The sequence below is a fragment of the Coffea arabica genome, chromosome 9e (genome assembly GCF_036785885.1).
Source record: "Coffea arabica cultivar ET-39 chromosome 9e, Coffea Arabica ET-39 HiFi, whole genome shotgun sequence".
NCBI classification, from domain to species: Eukaryota; Viridiplantae; Streptophyta; class Magnoliopsida; order Gentianales; family Rubiaceae; genus Coffea; species Coffea arabica.
The window spans coordinates 36,265,565-36,284,772 of NC_092327.1; the positions used below are offsets into that span (position 1 = coordinate 36,265,565).

Sequence of the window (19,208 nt, forward strand, 5' to 3'; positions counted from 1 at the left end):
TAAGGTATGGGTGATGGTCCAAAGTGGCAGAAGATATTTGGTACTTCAAACCACGGTTGAAATCTGCACAATCACATACCAGCAACTTAAAATCCATGGTCAAAGCAAGGCAGAGTGCCAATCCCCTCCAGAAAGACTTTTGATCACGGTCAAATAGGAGAACAGCTAGAAGCATTTGGTGGCGACAAAGTAACTAAGCTATGTCATTTATTATTAAAGGCCAAATGCCACTCGCTCCAGAAGTTGGTGACTGATGCTGGCTTACCATCAGTAACTTCATCTTTTGGCATCCTAGTTAAGAGGGAGGGATCTCATTTCTGAGTAGCCCAACAACCACTATCACCCTCCATCCTTGGTTCACCCACATTAAAAGAAGGGAAAAGAAAGGGAGCAAAAAATCATATAAGTGACTGTAAATGCTACATGTAGTATCCTAACATTTGTAATTTGCCAAAATACAGAGCACTTAGAAATTTAGAATAGTAATCCAGATTTCCCCGAAGATAAGATATGTTTTTCCTTTTTCGACAATGGCAACAGACAGATTCAAAGACGTATAAATGTTCACTAGAAACTGGAAAAATCCCAGCTTGCTCTGGGCTGTATAAGCTTTTATGGAACATAATGGAAAGTAACATCCCTACTTCTGCAGGTTTATTTTGAAGATATAGACTTGAGATCGATATCATTTAAAAGAGAAGGAATAAACTTAACTGGTTCAATGACAAAACCAGCCTTGTGATATGCATCCTCCAGAAGCTCTACTTGTGAAGGTCCGTCAGGACAGAAAACCACGGCAGCACCTCCACTCCCAGTGAATTTTGATGCAGCACCAACCCTTCGTGCCACTTCAATCATCTTAATATTAAGAGCACCAAGTGCATTGTCGCCAAACATGCTCCTTCGCAGATCAAAATTACGGTTCATGAGAGTCACCAACTTGCCATAGTCCTTTGCAAGCAATGCAGCCCTCCCTTCCAAAGCAATATTAGCTACCTCATCCATTGACGATATAATGAACTCATCACCATCTAACCATCTCTGCCTAACTGCACTGTGCACCTTTCCAGAATCACTCGGATTCTCGGCATAGACAAGATAAAGAGGGGGAAGAATAGTAATATCCATAGGCGTATAATTTCCATGCCCCAATTCTTCCATGTACTTTTTGCTGAAATCCATGTAAACAAGCCCCCCGTACACCTGTGCCACCCTGTCCTGGAGACCAGCAACAATGCCAAGTTCCTTCTCGGCATTAAGAATAAGGTTGGGCCTAACCTCAACCTTAATCAAATGCCTCACATTATAGAAATCCAAAAAGCAGCTAAGAGCAGCACAGACGATGGCACTAGACCCCGATAGCCCTGTCTGGCGAGGTATATTGGTATCATATGACAGGGTAAAATTTCCTTCGCGTAAACTGATATTCTCATCCCTGCAGTAGTTGTGAAAAACTTTGCATATGGCCATAAGCAAACGAACCCCTCCATAATACCCTTCAGCTTGCAACCGATTCACCATGTGAGAGAGGGACTCAAATTGGACCAAATCATGAGTAGGGTGTGGCACAATAACAAGCTCTTTAGAAGGTTGCAAACGCACTGAAGCCCAGAAGTTGCCAAGGCTGAAAGAAATGGTTCGCCCATAATAAACATCGCTAGGATTTCCCAGCAATCCCACCCTGGCATACGCCTTGTGCTCTATCACATTGCCATTCTCTCCGGCCATTCTCAACAACACAATTTTGCAAACTAGCACTGCAGAAATGTTATAGCAAATATATACAATGAACCAATTAGACAATAAGAACAATGTAGGTAATCATATCTTGAAAACTGTCAGAGAAATGAGATAATCATCAATGCTGCTAACTTTAGAAACTTTTTCAATAGCATCACTAATCTGAGCAAGTGGAAAAGGAAGATGCTGAACTGTTTTCTTCTCAATCATTTATTTAGTGCATCGGGGTACCTAACAATCTTGAATAATACCATCAGAGAAAACAGTAAGAAAAAATATTTCCCATTCATGGGCTTCCTACCTCCAATGGTTGGTTTCCTTAAAAGTTAAAAAATCATCATTGCCTGGCAGAACCAAATCTACATATTAAAGAGTACTAGATAAGCATCAAGCTACAATTTAGGTGAACTATGGAGGGTCCTAAGCAGTTAAGATAAAACTGGTCATGGTAATAAAGAATTAACAAATTTGACAAGAAAATGGAAAATCCCAACATGGAAAAGTTACTAAACTGATGAATCAGAATTACCTTCTTGTTTGCCAGACTAGAGAAGGCTGTCACGCCAACAAGATCTTATTCTGGTCTCCGGTAACGATGGGTTGGTTGGGAGATTTGCAGCAAGAATGTGACGGTAGAAACAGTAATCCTATTCCCAGCTAGTGTTATGGCTGGCTGCTTAGCAGCCGCCCGTCGGCGAGGGAACCCGCCGGAATGGGGAAATATAAAATGAATTAAAGAAAATGGAAATTAGAAGGAAACGTAGAAACCTAGGAATGCAAGTGGAAATTAACGTGAGCAGTCCACGTATGACGCACGTTGGAAAATGGAGTATTGTGTTAATCAATTATGGGAAAAATATTAAACGGTCAATCTGCAGCACTTGGCAAATTTAAGTATTATTGTATTAGTAGTACCAAAATTACCAATGATCCATCATCAACTCAAGTATAGGAGAAAATATATGGCTGGCTAAACCATCATTATGTGGTAATTAATGACTAGTGATATCATACTTTCTCACACTCTCAATTTTTCAATATGAATTGTCAACAATGATATTATCTTATCTACAAAAAATTTAATATTTTTACACTAGAAAAAACTTCTTTTGAGAGGGAAAAAATTGACTATTGGTTGAAAGGAGGTAGCATGAGTTACTAAAAGCTAAAACATAAAAATTATTAGAATTAGACATCAGTGTAGCAAATCTTTGTGCTCAACCTAGACCAAACTCTGTTGGGGGTGGTAAAAGCAAGTGTGTTGAGTTTCTCCAAAGGAAGGGCAATGGAGATATTAATCTAGATGGTTTCAAACTTAGGGACAATTAGGAACTAATTATTTTTAATTATATAACGAATAACTAAAGAATTGCACGCAGTGATCAGCAGAGGGCTCTTAGAATTTTCTTTCTTTACTGTCAGGTCCAAGGTTCGAATCTTGGACCTAATAATTGGAAAAAATTCTAAAAGTATGGAGAAGGGTGGGAGGTTCAAAAAAGAGAAGTGAAAAAAAAAGGTTTGTAGTACATTTGAAAGAATAGGCAAAGCAAAGAACAGGGGACTAAGGGTGGGGGCCAAAATAGAAGAGAGAGATAGTTTAGGGAGGTTTTCTATAATTTATCCTTGAAATGGTATAGAGATATATTTGTTTTGGGTATCTTTATCTTTAACTGAATTGGAGTTTCTAGTAGAAATTTTTGAGACTTAAAAGTTGAGAAAAAGCCTTAAAACTGGGGAAAGTTTTCATGCAGTGACAGCAAAAAAACGTGTGGTAGGAGTAGGAAGAAAAGTGAATGATGGACAAACTTTTAGGATGAATTCCAATATTGTAACCGGAAATAATTTACAAGCACTTGAATTAACTGCAATTTTTAAGTCAATTTGGTATCAATGTAAATTTTTCAGTGGCTGGCAGCAAGATAATCTACCAATTTAGCTTTAGGGGATATTTATATTGAATTATTGATTCATATTTAGCATCACAACAAACCAATTGGCTTAGTTAAACTTATTATACTTTTATATATATTTTTTTAAAAAATTCTAACAGGGGATGGAATGGATTTAAGAAATGGGGAAGGAGAACAGAGGGATTAGAATCCAGAACCTCTACGTTCTAGGATTTTAACCTAAACTTGCATTATTATGTTGAATGTTAAGAATAAAAAAATATCTCAGCAGAGCTATAATTTGCAAAAATCTAACTTAGGGAAGCATTAAAAAGAAGGAAATAAAAAAAAAAAAAAGGAGAATGCAGTAGTTTCATCAATAGTCAGTTTAGCCCAAATGTAACGGAAAACATTATTGATTACGAAAGACAACATGAATATGACATCTTTAGTGAACCTTTGGAGGGCAAACTTTTGTTCTGATTCAGTATAGGCATCTGGTTCTGGTCATGAGAGAATTAGAAACGGTGAAAGAGGAGTTAAAGAGAGAACCAGCAGACAAAGGCATACAAAGTGGAGGTTCAAGAACATCTTCTCAGAAAAGCCAAAAAAATGGGCTGTCATGCAACAATTCAAGGCAATTGGATGAAACAATAAAGAGTCTGCCTCTACATTGGATGTTGAAAAATTGTTACGTTTTCGTGAACACATTTCTCTATTACCTTTTTATCTCACATACATCAAATCGCTACAGTAATTTTTCTACAAAAAATCCAGAAAAATGCAATCCAAACACAAATCAAAGTGATTACATCACTCTCATACATCAAATATTAGATTAAAAGGTCAAAGGCAAGCAAAAAGGAAGAAGAAAGCTGGACACCAGATCTACATGTGAAAGCTGCACCTAGAGCTTGCAATCCTTGAACCAAAATGGCCACCTTTATGGCTTTGAGGTCTCAGCTACAACTCCAAAAACTGCACACTAATGTACCTGCATTGCCTCAAAAGATGACATTCTACCTTGGTGGAATGGTGAGGAAACAGCATTCCAGGATTATAACCACTGATCAAGAATAGCCCACGTCAAAAGAATACTTTCTAAGCATCAAATGGTGGAAGAAATTTGATAACATAACGATGTCACCTTACGGTAGAGAGTTCATAACTGGAGGATTAACGTGAACAAGCAATAAAGAGGAGGATGGCCATTCTCTTCTTGGTTCCCAAAATCCGTGCCTATATGGTAGTATGGTAACTAATAGTCTATTTGAGGTGATTCTAAGTGAATATCAAGGTTCAAAGCATCATAAATTACATCAAGTCCGGCTGTAAAAAGTATGACAGTATGATAAAAAAACTTTTGCACACGCACGGTTTTCCACCTTCGATAGACCTGTTTAAAATCCCCCCGTAGTTTATTCCCCTTGACATATCATACTGGAACTATAAACTATGGTGCAGATCAATGAAACATAAACAAAAATGAAGTGCAAATTGTAATCAAATGCACATATTGCCAAATAAAACACCCAGCTCTAAACATTTATAGTGATCCTCACCTACCAGTTTCAATAAATCTTTGATTGTTGACCTCCCCAAAGTGTTTTGCTAGTTGGGAATTAACAAATTTGACAAGCAAATAAGTATTCCAATTTGAACTAGGACTGATCAATATTTAATGGAAAAAGGTATATATCCTTGTATCATCATCATCCAGATTCTCCACAAAATGGCACGCTCATCCATGAAGCATCTTTGATGCATAGTATGTCTATAACATACCACTCTATGTTCCACAAAATGAATTGCTCACCCATAAAAATCTTTAGCCTATAAGGTGTCTATAACTTACAATGATTTACATACTTAAGGTGGCTAGAATATCTGGAACATCAGAATGGGTCATAGTGTGAGCATTGTTCTATGCAAAAATTGGTTAGGATTGTCCAATTGTCATCCCTTGAGCCTACAGAAGAAGCAAAAAATGTGAGCAATGTAATGCTTGATACGGACTTACCACATGCAAAATATAAGGTCAGTAACTTGAAATCACTTGAAACGACACTATTGAGTATGAGAACTCTCAAATATTGCCTCAGATAAACAAGACAGATGATTTGTTGACCCTTCAATGAAATCACTAGCAAAACCAGGGTTTGGACTTTCTTTTTTGGGGGGCCGGGTGTTACGTATGACAATAGTGTCTAAAGCGAGCCACAGTAAATTATTAAAGAATTAATAGAAAGCAAAGCATGTAATTCATAAACACATAAATTCTCAAAAAGTTAATCAAATATTGCATGATATTTGAAATCACATAAGTTCTATCCTGCAAAGTGGGGATCAAATTACTTTCTTAGAATCTATCAAATGCAAGGCATTCTAAATTGTGCATGTCATTCTTTCTTAGAATCAAAAGCATTCATGATAGAATCTGTACCAAAACTTCTAAATTGAAAGTTTTTGTAGAACTTACAACTTCGAACTTTGAGAAGTTTTAAGGCATTATAAATAGATAGCAACTTACTTTCTTAGAATCTATCAAGCGCAAGGCATTCTAAATTGTGCATGTCACTCTTTCTCAGAATCAAGAGCATTCATGATAGAATCTGAACCGAAACTTCTAGCAAATCCCTTTTCTACTAAATTAATCAAGGAACCTGCAAGAAGGTCATCTCCCATTTTGTTTCACCATGGAGTTTCTAAGGAGTTTCATTGTCAAGAATGCTTGCTCCATAGCTGAAATAGACACGGCAAGAGTAAGAACAAGGATCCTATATAATTTAGTTACAGACTATAAAATAGTAGATCAAACGGATAGCTAAACCTGAGAGTACAAACTACATTATTTGATACATAAGTCTAAATTTAGTACATAGTTGCGATTTGAACTTGGGCAACTATTATCGTACCAGTACTGCAATTTGGGGGAGCTTTATCAGAAGAAATTTTGGGGGGAAGAAACTTAAACCAAGAAAACTTCTTAAGCCAAAATACCTATTACATCAAAAGAATTTATAAAATTCTTGGGGGGCTGCTGCCCCTCCCCCCAAAAGCCCAAAAAAAAGTTCCACCAGTGTATGAAATTATTTTCATAAATGAAAGTTACTGGAAGCTACACCCTCTCGGTACCCAAAAAAAAAAAAAAAAGATCCGCATCAATATCACCAACACATAATCAGAAGCAAGATTTCTCTGTGAGAGTTCCTGGAAGCAACACCCTCTAGGTACGATAAAAGAATCCTCATTAATACTGCCAACGCATTGCCTGCTCTTATTAATTTTCCTATTTGCCACACCTGCATCACCAATTTCTTTTCTGGCGTCAGAGCTGTGTGGGTGTGGAGAAACACAACAGGTACAATATTCTCAAACACAAGGCATTTGTGGTTCAGTATCTGATGATAAGCCATTAATTATAATCACCTCTAATTTTCAGATTGAGAAAATCTAAAATCACAAACTTTTTGAGCCCCATTGTTACATTTTTTAGGTGCCTGAGATCTAAATTTTTGGTCAAAACTGACATTCAACTCTACTAAGAAACATTAACATCATGGATCCGCTCCACATAACAGAGTTTCGAGGCGACGGAATGCAGATGCTGATACCATCAGATGTTGAAAGCATCTGGCTATTCAAAGTCCTTTGGTTAATTAGGGAGGTCAGATTGACCATTATTTCAAGGTCAATTGACATGATTACAAGAGATATGCATTCAGTGAGTATAGAATCAACGACCCCTAGGGAAGAGCAAAGACAGCAGGTAATTGAAATGTTGGGTTGGGAGCCTCACGGCAATCTACCTGTACACATCGATAACCCATCAATGAAGATCTTGTTATATAATTGCTTGGGAGCCGGAGATGATGATTTCACAAGATGCATGAGAGAGAGTCATAGATTGCATTCAGCTGAAGTGGTAGCAATACTGGAGCCTCGTGTTCAAAGCTTTAGTCTAAGGAACTTCTTCAACCAATTTGGCCTTACAAGAGCTGAATTTGTGGAAGCACAGCAGCAGGCAGGTGGAGTTTGGCTACTTTGGAACCCTAATAGAGTTGGGATTACAATTGTTGAGTCAAATATGCAATCTGTAGCAGCAATCATTTCTAAGCCTGATTTTCCAGCTTGGGTCTCTACTATAGTTTACGGAAGCCCCAGTCCCACTAACAGGGAGCAGCTATGGGGTAAACTGAAGTTTCTTTTGGAGCAAACTGGTCACCCTTGGACACTTGCAGGAGGAAAGCTGACGCATTGTGCCAGTGATGATCAGAGACCTGGTGGTAGTGCAAGAAGAAGAACTTTCTCAGAAACTATCAATCAGTGTGGTCTGTTGGGCCTGGAATTTAATGGTCTGGGATGCACATGGTCAAACAACACAGTCATGACTACTAATCCAAGTACAGTACCAAATAGAGCTCGGGAGAGTTCAGGATGGAACATGTTGCTCCAGAAATCCATAATTACCGACCTATTTGCGATTGAATTAAATAACTTCGCAATGCTAGTGAACATCATAGGTAATAATCCCTTGAACAATTTTCATTTGATTTTACCTACTTATATTTCTTTTTGGTAAGCATTTGACTTTTGTCATACTGTAAGTGGTTTTAAGTGTGCAGTGGCCAAGACTTAGGTTGTGTGGGGATACCCTGTCTGAAGCAATTACTGACAAAGTTGATAATGCTAGAGTGGAATGATCACATTTTTGGTAAAATTTGTTCAAGGACAAAAAGAAACTTCATGGGCAGAATGTACAATGTTCCTTGATAAAGACTTGATACTCAAAAGATATGTTAGAACCCTTATACAAGAATATTTATCATTTTAAATTCATAGCTAACAGGACTCTCATTGGAAAGAACAGGCATATACCGTGAAATAGTCATTAAGAGAAAATATACAGACTGTATATGATTAAGGGATTGCAGGAAAATTAGAACCCTTGTGACTTGCAAAAGGACTTTAGATTATAGAGATGAACATGCAAACATGAATATGCTTGCTAGAGTAGTGACTGGATGGTGAAGGACAATGGAGAACTGAAGATTTCAATCTTCGTCAGGAAGATGACATACTTGAGGAATTAAGGCTGCCTCTGCTGCTTAACCGCACTAGTTGCTAACAGCTTATGTTGGGCAGCCTCCAGCAGTGAAAAGAATCTCACAGAACTCCTCAAATAGATCAAATATAAACTGCTGAGGAAGAAACTGACTGTAACATTGGAAGTTATCCTTCCAGTTTGACCTAATGCCCTAAAAGTGGGATTGCTGTTATCCCTATCTGTGATATGTTGATAGCACTCCAACTTCTGTCCTAAGAGATGTCCCAAAACCATAGTTTCCCTTTGTCTACAGAATTGTGCGCAAGGTCTCACTGATGAGACTCTCATAGAACAATGGTTCAGCGTCAACACCAAAATAAGGCCAATGGTTTAGCATCGATACCAAAGTAAGGCCTCCAACAGATTATGCTCACTGATGAGACTCAAATAGACCAATAATTTAGCATTGACACCAAAGGAAGGCACTCAACAAAGTATGCAAAGCTTTTACTGAGATATTTTCAACTATTCTTTTGATGGGAAAGGAAACAGGGCCGAAATTGACTGAATAGACTTACTAGTGACTTTGTTTTTCTCACCAGCAGGTCTAGGCACATCAAAGACAGATGTGATGTGGAAAAGATGTCCAGGATCATCTGGCGCTGGAGGATTGATAAGAGCTGATCAAGGAAACAATGTAGGAGCAACTGCAAGCTCTGTAGCAGAATCGGAATCACAGACGTGATTCTGCCTGAGCAGATCTAAGGTGGCTGATCAATTTAAACTATTTGATGTACCTTGAAGCCATGTCCATGAAGTCTGATATTTTCAGCTATTTGAATTCAGAAGTCTGTAGTTGTTAATTTAGATAGCATAAAATCAAACTAATTTTCTATTCTCTGGCAGCAAAAAAAAATTTTTTTTGGGGGGCTATTGATCAACAGGATCTTAATTGTCATTGACAAAACTTGAAGGAAACTGAGGTGCTGTGGACGGGAGGGCAGGGATATATTTAACTAGCTTACCTATGGAAAGACAGATAATCTGACAATTTGGCAAGGCACCAACTAGAACAGTCACTAACGTTCACTTGATGCTTTTGTTTACTAGACCTCTGATTATTGATAAGAGAAAGTCAGCTCCACTCAAGTTTATTCTTGTTATTCCCAAGAATAAATATGTCAAGATACTTCCACAATTAAGTAGCTGAATGTTGACAGGAAAAGGTGGTACTTTCTCTATTAGGAGTGCTATTGGATGGGAAATCATAAAGAAGGAAGTGCTACTTATTCCTATTAGGTGATCATAAATGAACCATAAAGCTGATTTTGGTATAGGCATGCCATGTATATTTTGCCACATCAATGAAAAAGCTGATAAGAAATTCACAAAATAGCTCAAATGAGGTATTAGAAAAATCAAGCAGTAGGGGCTTTTGGGGTCTAAATCCAAATAAATATTTAGATATGTATCACTAATTGTGCGTTAGTATATTATGTTCCTATCTGCGTGTATGCATCTCCGGATTAAGTGTTTTGCCTATTGTATTCACCTCTTCTCAATAACATAATTTTTTCCTCATAAGAAGAATTTTATGGATCTAGATTGTGCTTCAGCATAAATATGAATCAGCCCAAGTAAAAAAGGGAAAAATAGAGCAAGCTTCCATTTACTTGAATCGAAGAAACTCAATATATTCATTAGGACTTAGATGTGTATCTGTCTTGAATTACAAGCAAATCATTAGGATTCAGACGGGTTACTTTTTTCAAATTACAAGCAAGGAACATCCATTAGCATATTGTATGAAAACTTATCTCATATATTTATCAGGGTAGTTAAACTTTCTCTATCACTTGGTTGAAATCACGGTTAAATTAGTCAAAATGTCCATAAACTTCATCAGGACAAAATTTTAAAAACACATTCCATTTTGCTTCCCTCTTTGAGAAAATTTATTCTTAGACAAAATACAGGAAGTGAGACTAGCTGCTGCAAAATTCAATTATATTTATGTCAAGTTAGAGCTTTTGTTACACAGTTCTTCTATGGGAGTTCTTTACTCAACCTTTCCACCATTATTCTAAATCCAATGATTTCTGCAGTTTCACCAAAATTTGAAATTCATCCTCCCATATGCGACTGCAACCTCCAACTAATAAATATTTACTTATAGTCACATAATTACATCTTTATGGACCCTCCAATCAGTTATCTGTTTGAGCTCTTTTCGACATCATCAATAAGCCAAATATCTAATACATTAAGCATTGATTCCAAAGATAAAATAAGACTAAATAGGTGCATTTTCCGAAAAGCCCCGCATAATTTGACGAATCCATAGCTTAGAAAAGAAAGATGTAATAGTTAATTCTTGTATGCGAGTTTATGGATAGAAAAAACAATGAACAGAAAACCGGTAAAAAAGAACATGGAATGAAAAAAAACCCAGAACATCAAACATTAACAGGCATTTTACATTGAGAAACACAAGAAATAGAGGTGCATAACGTTCAATGGTAAATAAGTTATAATAATTTAAGTAACGATGATAAATCCGGTAGTATGAAACGGGGGTTCAAGACTAACCTGGGTCGTGAGCAAATGGTAATCTTGGTTTGAAGCGAGACATGAGAGGCAAAAGTTGTTGCAACCCACAAAATTTATTCTTGGAAAACTGGTTCAGATGCTTGGATTTGGTTAAGATTCAAGGATTTTAGCTTCTTTAACTGAAGTTGGTATTTTGTGCAGTACACAGCTTTCATGTTTCACTGTTTTGTCTCGAGAATCTTTTGGTTTTAAGGGCACCCTTTTCTAACTTTAGTTTATTTTGGATTTTTTGAACCTCCAACGCCTATTTAGAGTGTATAAACGAGACTGATTAAAGTGAACATTTTAGTATTTAAATCCTATAAAATAAAATAAAAAATTTTCGTCAAATCAAACTTGAATAAGATTTGTATAAAATTTAAAAGTTATCGAATATAAAATACTATTTAAATTTAATTTGATTAGTTAATGAACCAAATTCGAATCGTATTTGACTTGATTAGTCAAATAACCAAATTGAAATGAACTCGATTCAACTATTTAAGTAATTTGATTTATTTTTCAACTCTATGCTTGCTTGGAGTGAGAGTTTTTTAAATGTAAGTAGAGGCACTAGGCTGGGTATGTTGGTTTTAAATATTTTTTTTTTTTTATTTGTTTTCCTTTGAATAATAGCTACCCTTTTGTTTTTATGTAAATTCTTCTTTTAGCATCATCAGGGGAAAGATTATATTATTGTTATGCCTAAGACAAAAGGGTTTTAAAAAACAAGTTTAAATTACTTGAAATTATCTTCCTTGAAATATCATGCTAATTGCAATTTGTCAATTGTTTTCTTTACTGCTTTGGTGAACTATTTACTTTCCAAGAAATTTTCTTGAATACAAATATTACCTCGTGTCCAGAAAATAATGGCTAAAGACGGGTGATCCAAAATGGCCTCGGAAACTTTTAATTCTTTCTCTTCCTTGTTCTAATAATCACTTATTTGGTGATGCAAAAGATGGATGGATCACAACTCACAAGAATGCATTTCGCATGTACAGTCATTTGGAACAGGGTTCAACTCATCCTGCAAATCTCTGTTGAGCTACAATGGCCTCAAGTTTTCTTGGTTTTCTTGTTACATGATTAATCTCTTAAAAAGGTATCCAAGCTCTCGAGACAGCCCAGAAACTGGCACCTCTCTCTGCATCGGGTTTCTGTGGTGGTGCAGCAATTTACTCATTCAACCAAAATTATGCACTTACCAAATGAAATATCTATGCATCATGAATTACAGACTGAACCTTTTTGACAAAAAAAAAAAAAAAATTACAGACTGAACCTGGCTCAAAATCTTTATCTTAACATGAATGATATAAAATATGATCCCTACAAAGTACAAAACCACTATGCTTTCTGCTGCTGCTGCTGCCCAGAAATGCAGAACATAATAGATTACAAGGCTCTGGTTTGCTGATAAGCAAATAAACGCAGAGGAAGATTTCAAAATATACACCATAGGAGGGCTCCTCGTTGTTGCCAGGCGCCAGCTAAATTCTCCCTGAGTGAAGCAGAACACAGTTACTAGTGCAAGCCTTTCACGGTATCAGCGAGTACATCCTGCATTCTCAGCTAAATGATTTCAAACTGCTCCTTCCATCCTTGAGGCTCTACAGAGGACCCGAGCAGGAAAGAATAGAAACCGGTCAGGGTTAAAAAAACAAGGGAATAAACATATTAAAAGTTCCAAAGATATATCTTGATGGCGCACCAATCGCTTAAAAGATCTGTTTTGTGTAGCTTTCACTGCCTTCTCATAATCTGGTTTGGCACCATCCAAGGCCTGGGGCAGAACATATTCATGTTGTTACCACTTGGTTTACTTGTTCTTTTTCTAAGAATTTAAGAACTGAAACAGCAAAGTGCACAAAACAGAAAGTAGATTTAACAAACACCACATAAAAGAAGAACTAGAAATTATTTTACCTGTATTAGGGACTCTACCCGACGTCTCATCCGTGTATGCATGAAACCTTCTGAGCACTGCCAACAGAGAATTATTATGTAAAATTGAGTTCTCACAGTCAACAACTATAAAAATCAGTACACAGAAGTCAATCTATGAATCAAACCTACAGGAATTAATTGATGTTAAATACTGTATGAGTCAACTAAGAGCTCATCACTACCAAAGGACAAGCCACGTTGTCCAAAGGATATGAAAAAAGGTTCTCATTTGATGAAGCTTACACAATAAAATCATCAAAATTAGTTAAATGGCATCCAAATGGTTTTAGCTATAACTCTAATTCTTCCCCTGCTCCACAGAACAATGTGTCACCACCTCATCTAACCCCCACCCCTCTACCCACTCCACAAAGAGAAACAGTACACCGACGTTTCATGTTAAAAGAATTCATATTTTGACTGAGATAGCTAGATGCTTGATACTCTCCATCAATGCATTTAGTCCAGACGTTTCACATCTTCTTCATTCATTTGCAGCCATTTCTCAGGAGTTCAGACACAAAGTTAACACCTTGTTTTACATTAAAAAACTGAGTACAAATACTTGACACTGCAAAACAAACTCGCAAAATTTTGGCTAAACAAAAAGGAAAACTGACAACACGAAGTACAACTTCTGCGAATGAAAAGTTTTCGTCTTAGTCAAGTGCATTCAACCTCAGGCATGAAAATTCTAAGTTACATTCCCCATGTTCCCATCAGATCTTCACTTATTCAAATTGAGCAAAAATGTACATTGACAAGGGAAAGGGTTAAAAAAATGAGTTTGTAAACAATCAGGCATCAGATTATGTACTGAGAGTCTTACCTTAACATGATAACTCACATATGCATGAAATGTTGATAGACTCCAAACGGTTCTATCCAATTTTCTGCCTTCCACATGACGAGGGAAAATTACTGCAGTGAGTTAAAAGTCAAAGTGGTCAAGGAGAAAGTGGAAATTTTCTAATGGAGGAAGGGACTGATGTAAAATTCTGCTGCTACCAAAACTAACAAATCCAGCATTTGATGATAATGCTTCTGGAGGAGCTCCCTTCAGTTCGGGGGGAGGAGATGGAGACCACGAACAAGGAGGGGCATTGTTGAGACCAGCAGTACGCCTAGCATCTACAAATTCCTGAAATATGACAAAAAGAACGCTGAAAAAACTACCCCTGCACTGGAAAAAGAAAACCAAACAATGCAAACTAAAGCAAGTTCACACAAAGATGAAGACAGTGCAATAAATTAGCCAGTTCAAGATAGAAACCAATCGTAGTATGTTCTCTTAATGGCAATTAAATGAAGTGTTTCAACTCGATCCAACTCTATTAGTTTCAAAGCCCCTATTGATTGCATCATCTCTGAAACTCAAAGAGCAAAAACAGATCAGAAACCAAATTTTGTGACCTCACATCCATATATCCACAGTTAAAGTGAAACGGTATAGAACTCAGAACTGCAACTTAATTTCCCAGGTCCTTTTTCCTTTATCATAAACAACCAACACCAAAAAAAATGCCCAACAGACTTCTAGCATTTCTTGGCACCTTTTCAAGCATTTTTGCTTACAAAAATGGAAACCAACTAAATAAGTACTTAGAATCCAGTCAAAAGTGTAACATTACCTTTAGGAAAGAAGTTGCCAGAAGAATATCTATAGAATCTTTGAATCTCATAGGAAATACCACAGTGACCTTTTCCACCTGCAGACAAGTGTACTAAAACATTCAGAACCCTATATGCATACTTGACCCCAAAGAGTCACAGTGATTTTGAGAACTTGACTTATTACAAGTATTCCAAGCTAAGTGATGCAAGAAAAATGGTATTAGATCAGAAGGAAGAAACTCAATTGTATTTGAATATTAGAAAGGAAGATAAGAAGAATAATCAACTAAAATAACTTTAGTAATAAGGCGCCATATGTGATTCTTAACATTTTGATTTCATTCCATACTTTATTGAGATTATTTCTTCAATCAGTTCTCTTAAGAACCAAAGTACTTGCAAAAATCAGCAATTTCACAAGGTTTTGCTATCAGTTCAGCCTAAATGAATCAAAGTGTGATTTCTTCCCTCGTGCTCCAGTACACAAATTAGTATCCATAATTAGCTTAGGGGATGAAATGACTTGCAAATACCTGGAAAAGACCAAAGTATATGCACTTCTACAATCATGGATATGAAAACCATTCACAGAGAAGATGGAATGAGGGTTATTCAGTCACAAGCCAACCAATGTTTATATTAGATAAGCTCAGATTAAAATAGATTATCCAATCCAATAGAATTTTGCAAGAGAGTCAACAGAAGATGAACTCTATGACAGATTTACCTGAGGGATGAGAAAAAAGGATTCCATGGGCCGATGCACCAGAGCAACAACCTTGTCAATGTCAGAAGCAACTGTCCTAGAAGCAAGCTGTTTAAGAAATACTCTTAACGGGGCACCCAATACCACTTCCCTCACAGATGCAATCTTCGTCAAAACCCCATGTTTATGCTCTGTAATAGTTCCAGGAAACACTTCAGAGAAAGACCACAAGAAGTATTATATGGATGGATTCTTTACTGCAGGAACTTGAGAAGGAAACTGAGAGCAACAGCCTTGGAGGACAATTGAAGTGAAAACTGAGCTACTACAGTTGAAGCCACAAACACGCAAGCAAATGCAACTTGAGCTTATGGCAATTTATGTCCAATATCAGTAGCAAAGCATGTTTAGAGTTGTTTGTAGATGCTCAAAGAACTAATAAATCTAGATCATATAAAAAATGCTTAGAGAACTCTTAGAAACTCTAATACTGTAAAAATCATGCTCAGTTTGTACATATTTGACAATTCTAGGGAAGATAATTCAACAATGCATTATACATTAACTAATTCCAAGCCAAAAGGATGACGGACTCTCAAAGCTTTACGTCATTTCATTAACTACCCAGAGAGCACCTAATTCCATGACCACATATTGTACCTAAAAAAGATCTTTGACTCAAGGACAAAGGACAAAAGAATACATACATCCAAAAATAACAATTGGGCAGTAACATGGTACAAATAACATGAAAAGCCATTGTTTTTCAAAGACAAAAGCTAATAAAGCAAATAACCACAGATGAAGGCATCCGAGAAAAAATCCTATCTCTTTCAGCACAACCATGGCAAGATCATAATGACCTTAAAGAAAACGCGTTGAACCTTCATCTGGAGGAAGTTTTGACAAGTTCAATTTCAATGTGAGACTGAATCCATCTCTTGGAGGATCAAGAATTTGTGCAACCACTCCATATGCTGCTTTTATAGCTTCTATGGCACCTGGAGGTAGCCCACCAAAGGATACTGTTTCGGGAGGTGGTGGAGGTAAACTCACCGATAAAAAGAGAAGATTGGGATTTTTCATAGAGGCCTGAAAAATATTTTGGTCATCAAACATGTAAATTAATCATTCAGTAACACTTATTTGGGAGGAAGCATGTCAGCCGATCTGTATCTAATGGCTGCCCATTTACCAAGAACTTGACTAAGATGCCAATAATACCTGAACATGGTAACGGACATCATTGAATTCAATCCAATAGGAATCCAGCTCAACTCCTTTGTCAAGACTGCAATCAAGCAGGTATGTTTTGTCAATTTTCATCATAAGATTAAAAGATTGGTCATCTCCTTTTAATTAAATCCTCAAAGTATCATTGTCCGTAACAGGAAAGTTACAAATAGTTTATAACCAATCCATCAGTACATACAAAGAGATTAAATCATTATTCAAGTATTTGAAGAATCTTCCTTTAGTCCTTATATTAAGAAATGAAGCATTTGAATCTCTTTACATTTATCATCAGTCATCAGAGGCACCCAGAAGTTAGTTTTCTGGTAAATCATATTATGGTTTGGTTGCATGCATGTTCTATCAAAGCCAGATATGAAGAAAAAGAAAATACTGCATAAGAACAGATTGTGCTCTCCATGCCAAAGAAAGGATTACATTTTGGTGCATTTTCAAACCAAACGAGAACAACATCAGAGAGTAAAATGCTTTTGAAGGGTCAATGAGTTTCACAATCGCATAAATAATTTTGGCCACAGTTTCCAATACGAAATTATTATGACAATGCATAATTCAGAACATAGACGATATGATAATCAGTAGACATGTTGGTCTCAGAACAGCATTGACGTTTCATTGCCAGAGACAATATCTTGATTTAATCATCCATAGCATTTTGGTAACAACAAACAAATAAAAGGTTCAACAACCTAAATGAATTCCCAGTCTTTAAAAGCTTAACAGAGGCTGATTGTTTCCTTCCCAACAGAAGCAAAGAGAAGGGAATAGTTTGATTGTGGTATCAAATGCTTGCAGCTTCTCCAAAGGCATGAACTTCAACAAAGAGCAATCAACGTTCTTAAACAAAACATGTTACCAGCATCAGAGTCCCCATTTGGTAGCAAGTGCAGTTGGCCTTTTAATAATTTTTGTCATATCATTCACAAAATTCAGCTCATAAATTTGGAAATGACTAATATTTATACCACCCTTTTGATTCTTGAGTGTAATAGATCTTTTGGTTGGTAAGGAAAAGGAAAATGCCAATTAAAATATAGGCAATACCACTTGAAGAAAACTTGAAAAGTTCCAATCAGAACCTAAATATTCATAAAGCAATACCAAGTCTCATAACTTTAAATGTCTGCGACAGCAATATTTCAGCCACTATTTACCTAAAAGATAAACTTTATACCTATTCCCTTCATCCCATATCTAAGAAAAGCATAAACACGATAGTTTCCTGTGTAATGTCGATGAATTGAGGTTTTTCGACCCATTTCCAGGCGACATTTGCAAAACCCAAAAAAAAAAGAAGAAGAAGAGGAAGAATCACCTGAGTGTTAAGCATCACAGCAAAATGCCCACTTTTTCTGGTTTAAACAAACCTCAAACTACTCAAGTTTGAAGCTTTACAATTTGTCCTAACCATGAAAGCCATACAAAATGGCTTGGAAAAACATACTTCATTTCTTGTACACTTTCCTTTACCAAAGCCACGAAAAAAAGACCAACAAAACGAAAAGAACAAAACTTTATCGCAGTCACATAAAATTGAACAGTTGAATTTAACAGATACCATTCAAAATTGCTAAATAGACAAGAAAACAAAGACCCCAGAAGGAAAAATTTGAAGGGAAGCACAATTGGGAAGAGAAAAATGAGAGAGCGTACTTTTCAAGGCGAGTAGTCAAGATCTGTAAGAGATACTTGGAAGGGGACTGCAAGAGTATCATGGGTGGTAGGCTTGCAGTCTTTTCTTTTCTGTCACCTTCAAATGCTGTTATTCTTGTTCTGGGAAACTGATGATTGTCAAGATCGTGGGTCTTATCAGGCTAAAGGAAATTCTTCTGGGAAGGATCCAACGCCGTGTGATCTAAGATGAAGGACTTAAAACGCCCAGATTCCAGAGCTACCGTTTTAGACTGTTTATCCTAACTTTACCGCTTACTTTCTTTAATCAAATTACACCGGGCTCCCTCAAGTTCATTTCAATTACTTTTTGAGCTTCTTGCCCTTTTATAAAAGTTTTTGTAAGTTATTAGTAATTGTTTTGTTGCAGTAATTAGTTACTGGACTCAATTTATGGATTTTTTTTTTAAACGTCTCATTAAGGTTTAGCTACAACATTCTTTTTTCTTTGTTTGAGTCTATTTGACAAGTAATGTGACTAAATCTTGACCATAGCATAATAGATGATAGATAAGACATAGTAAAATAATTTATTAAAAATAAAATAATATATTATCATTAATTTACATCAACTTTTATTTCATTAATTTTGCTAACAATAATAGTAATTGAGACCTTATACATCGAGGGATAATATGCTAACAGTAATAAAAAAAACTAAGGGATAGTAGTTAAAACAAAAAGATACATTGTCATTAATTTTCATAACTGTTTATCTCATTACTAGAGCGGGCAAAAAAGCGCA

The 19,208-nt window shown here is 36.4% G+C and overlaps 3 protein-coding genes and 1 long non-coding RNA gene across 4 annotated transcripts; 1 reads left to right on the top strand and 3 right to left on the bottom strand.

The window, feature by feature from the left end:
* Nucleotides 1–466: 466 nt before the first annotated feature.
* LOC113710217 (glucuronokinase 1) lies at nt 467–2,613 on the bottom strand. The gene is made up of 2 exons (XM_027233097.2): nt 2,270–2,613; nt 467–1,757 (listed from the first exon to the last, which is right to left on the bottom strand). The coding sequence occupies exon 2, from the start codon at nt 1,726–1,728 to the stop codon at nt 655–657; it is 1,074 nt and encodes a 357-aa protein (XP_027088898.1). The 5' UTR covers nt 1,729–1,757; nt 2,270–2,613; the 3' UTR covers nt 467–654.
* A 1,712-nt stretch (nt 2,614–4,325) lies between these two features.
* LOC113710477 (uncharacterized) lies at nt 4,326–11,522 on the bottom strand. Its single transcript, XR_003452884.2, has 3 exons — nt 11,266–11,522; nt 7,439–7,909; nt 4,326–6,371 (listed from the first exon to the last, which is right to left on the bottom strand). It is a non-coding gene; the product is annotated as an uncharacterized lncRNA (long non-coding RNA).
* Nucleotides 6,573–9,569, top strand: LOC140014790 (uncharacterized). The gene is made up of 3 exons (XM_072066217.1): nt 6,573–6,990; nt 7,126–7,912; nt 9,279–9,569. The coding sequence occupies exons 2-3, from the start codon at nt 7,189–7,191 to the stop codon at nt 9,419–9,421; spliced, it is 867 nt and encodes a 288-aa protein (XP_071922318.1). The 5' UTR covers nt 6,573–6,990; nt 7,126–7,188; the 3' UTR covers nt 9,422–9,569.
* A 923-nt stretch (nt 11,523–12,445) lies between the features above and the next one.
* LOC113710655 (actin-related protein 2/3 complex subunit 2A) lies at nt 12,446–18,685 on the bottom strand. Its single transcript, XM_072066315.1, has 10 exons — nt 18,446–18,685; nt 16,763–16,829; nt 16,423–16,630; nt 15,560–15,729; nt 14,850–14,927; nt 14,227–14,359; nt 14,048–14,139; nt 13,198–13,254; nt 12,983–13,054; nt 12,446–12,881 (listed from the first exon to the last, which is right to left on the bottom strand). The coding sequence occupies exons 1-10, from the start codon at nt 18,505–18,507 to the stop codon at nt 12,840–12,842; spliced, it is 981 nt and encodes a 326-aa protein (XP_071922416.1). The 5' UTR covers nt 18,508–18,685; the 3' UTR covers nt 12,446–12,839.
* Nucleotides 18,686–19,208: the final 523 nt, after the last annotated feature.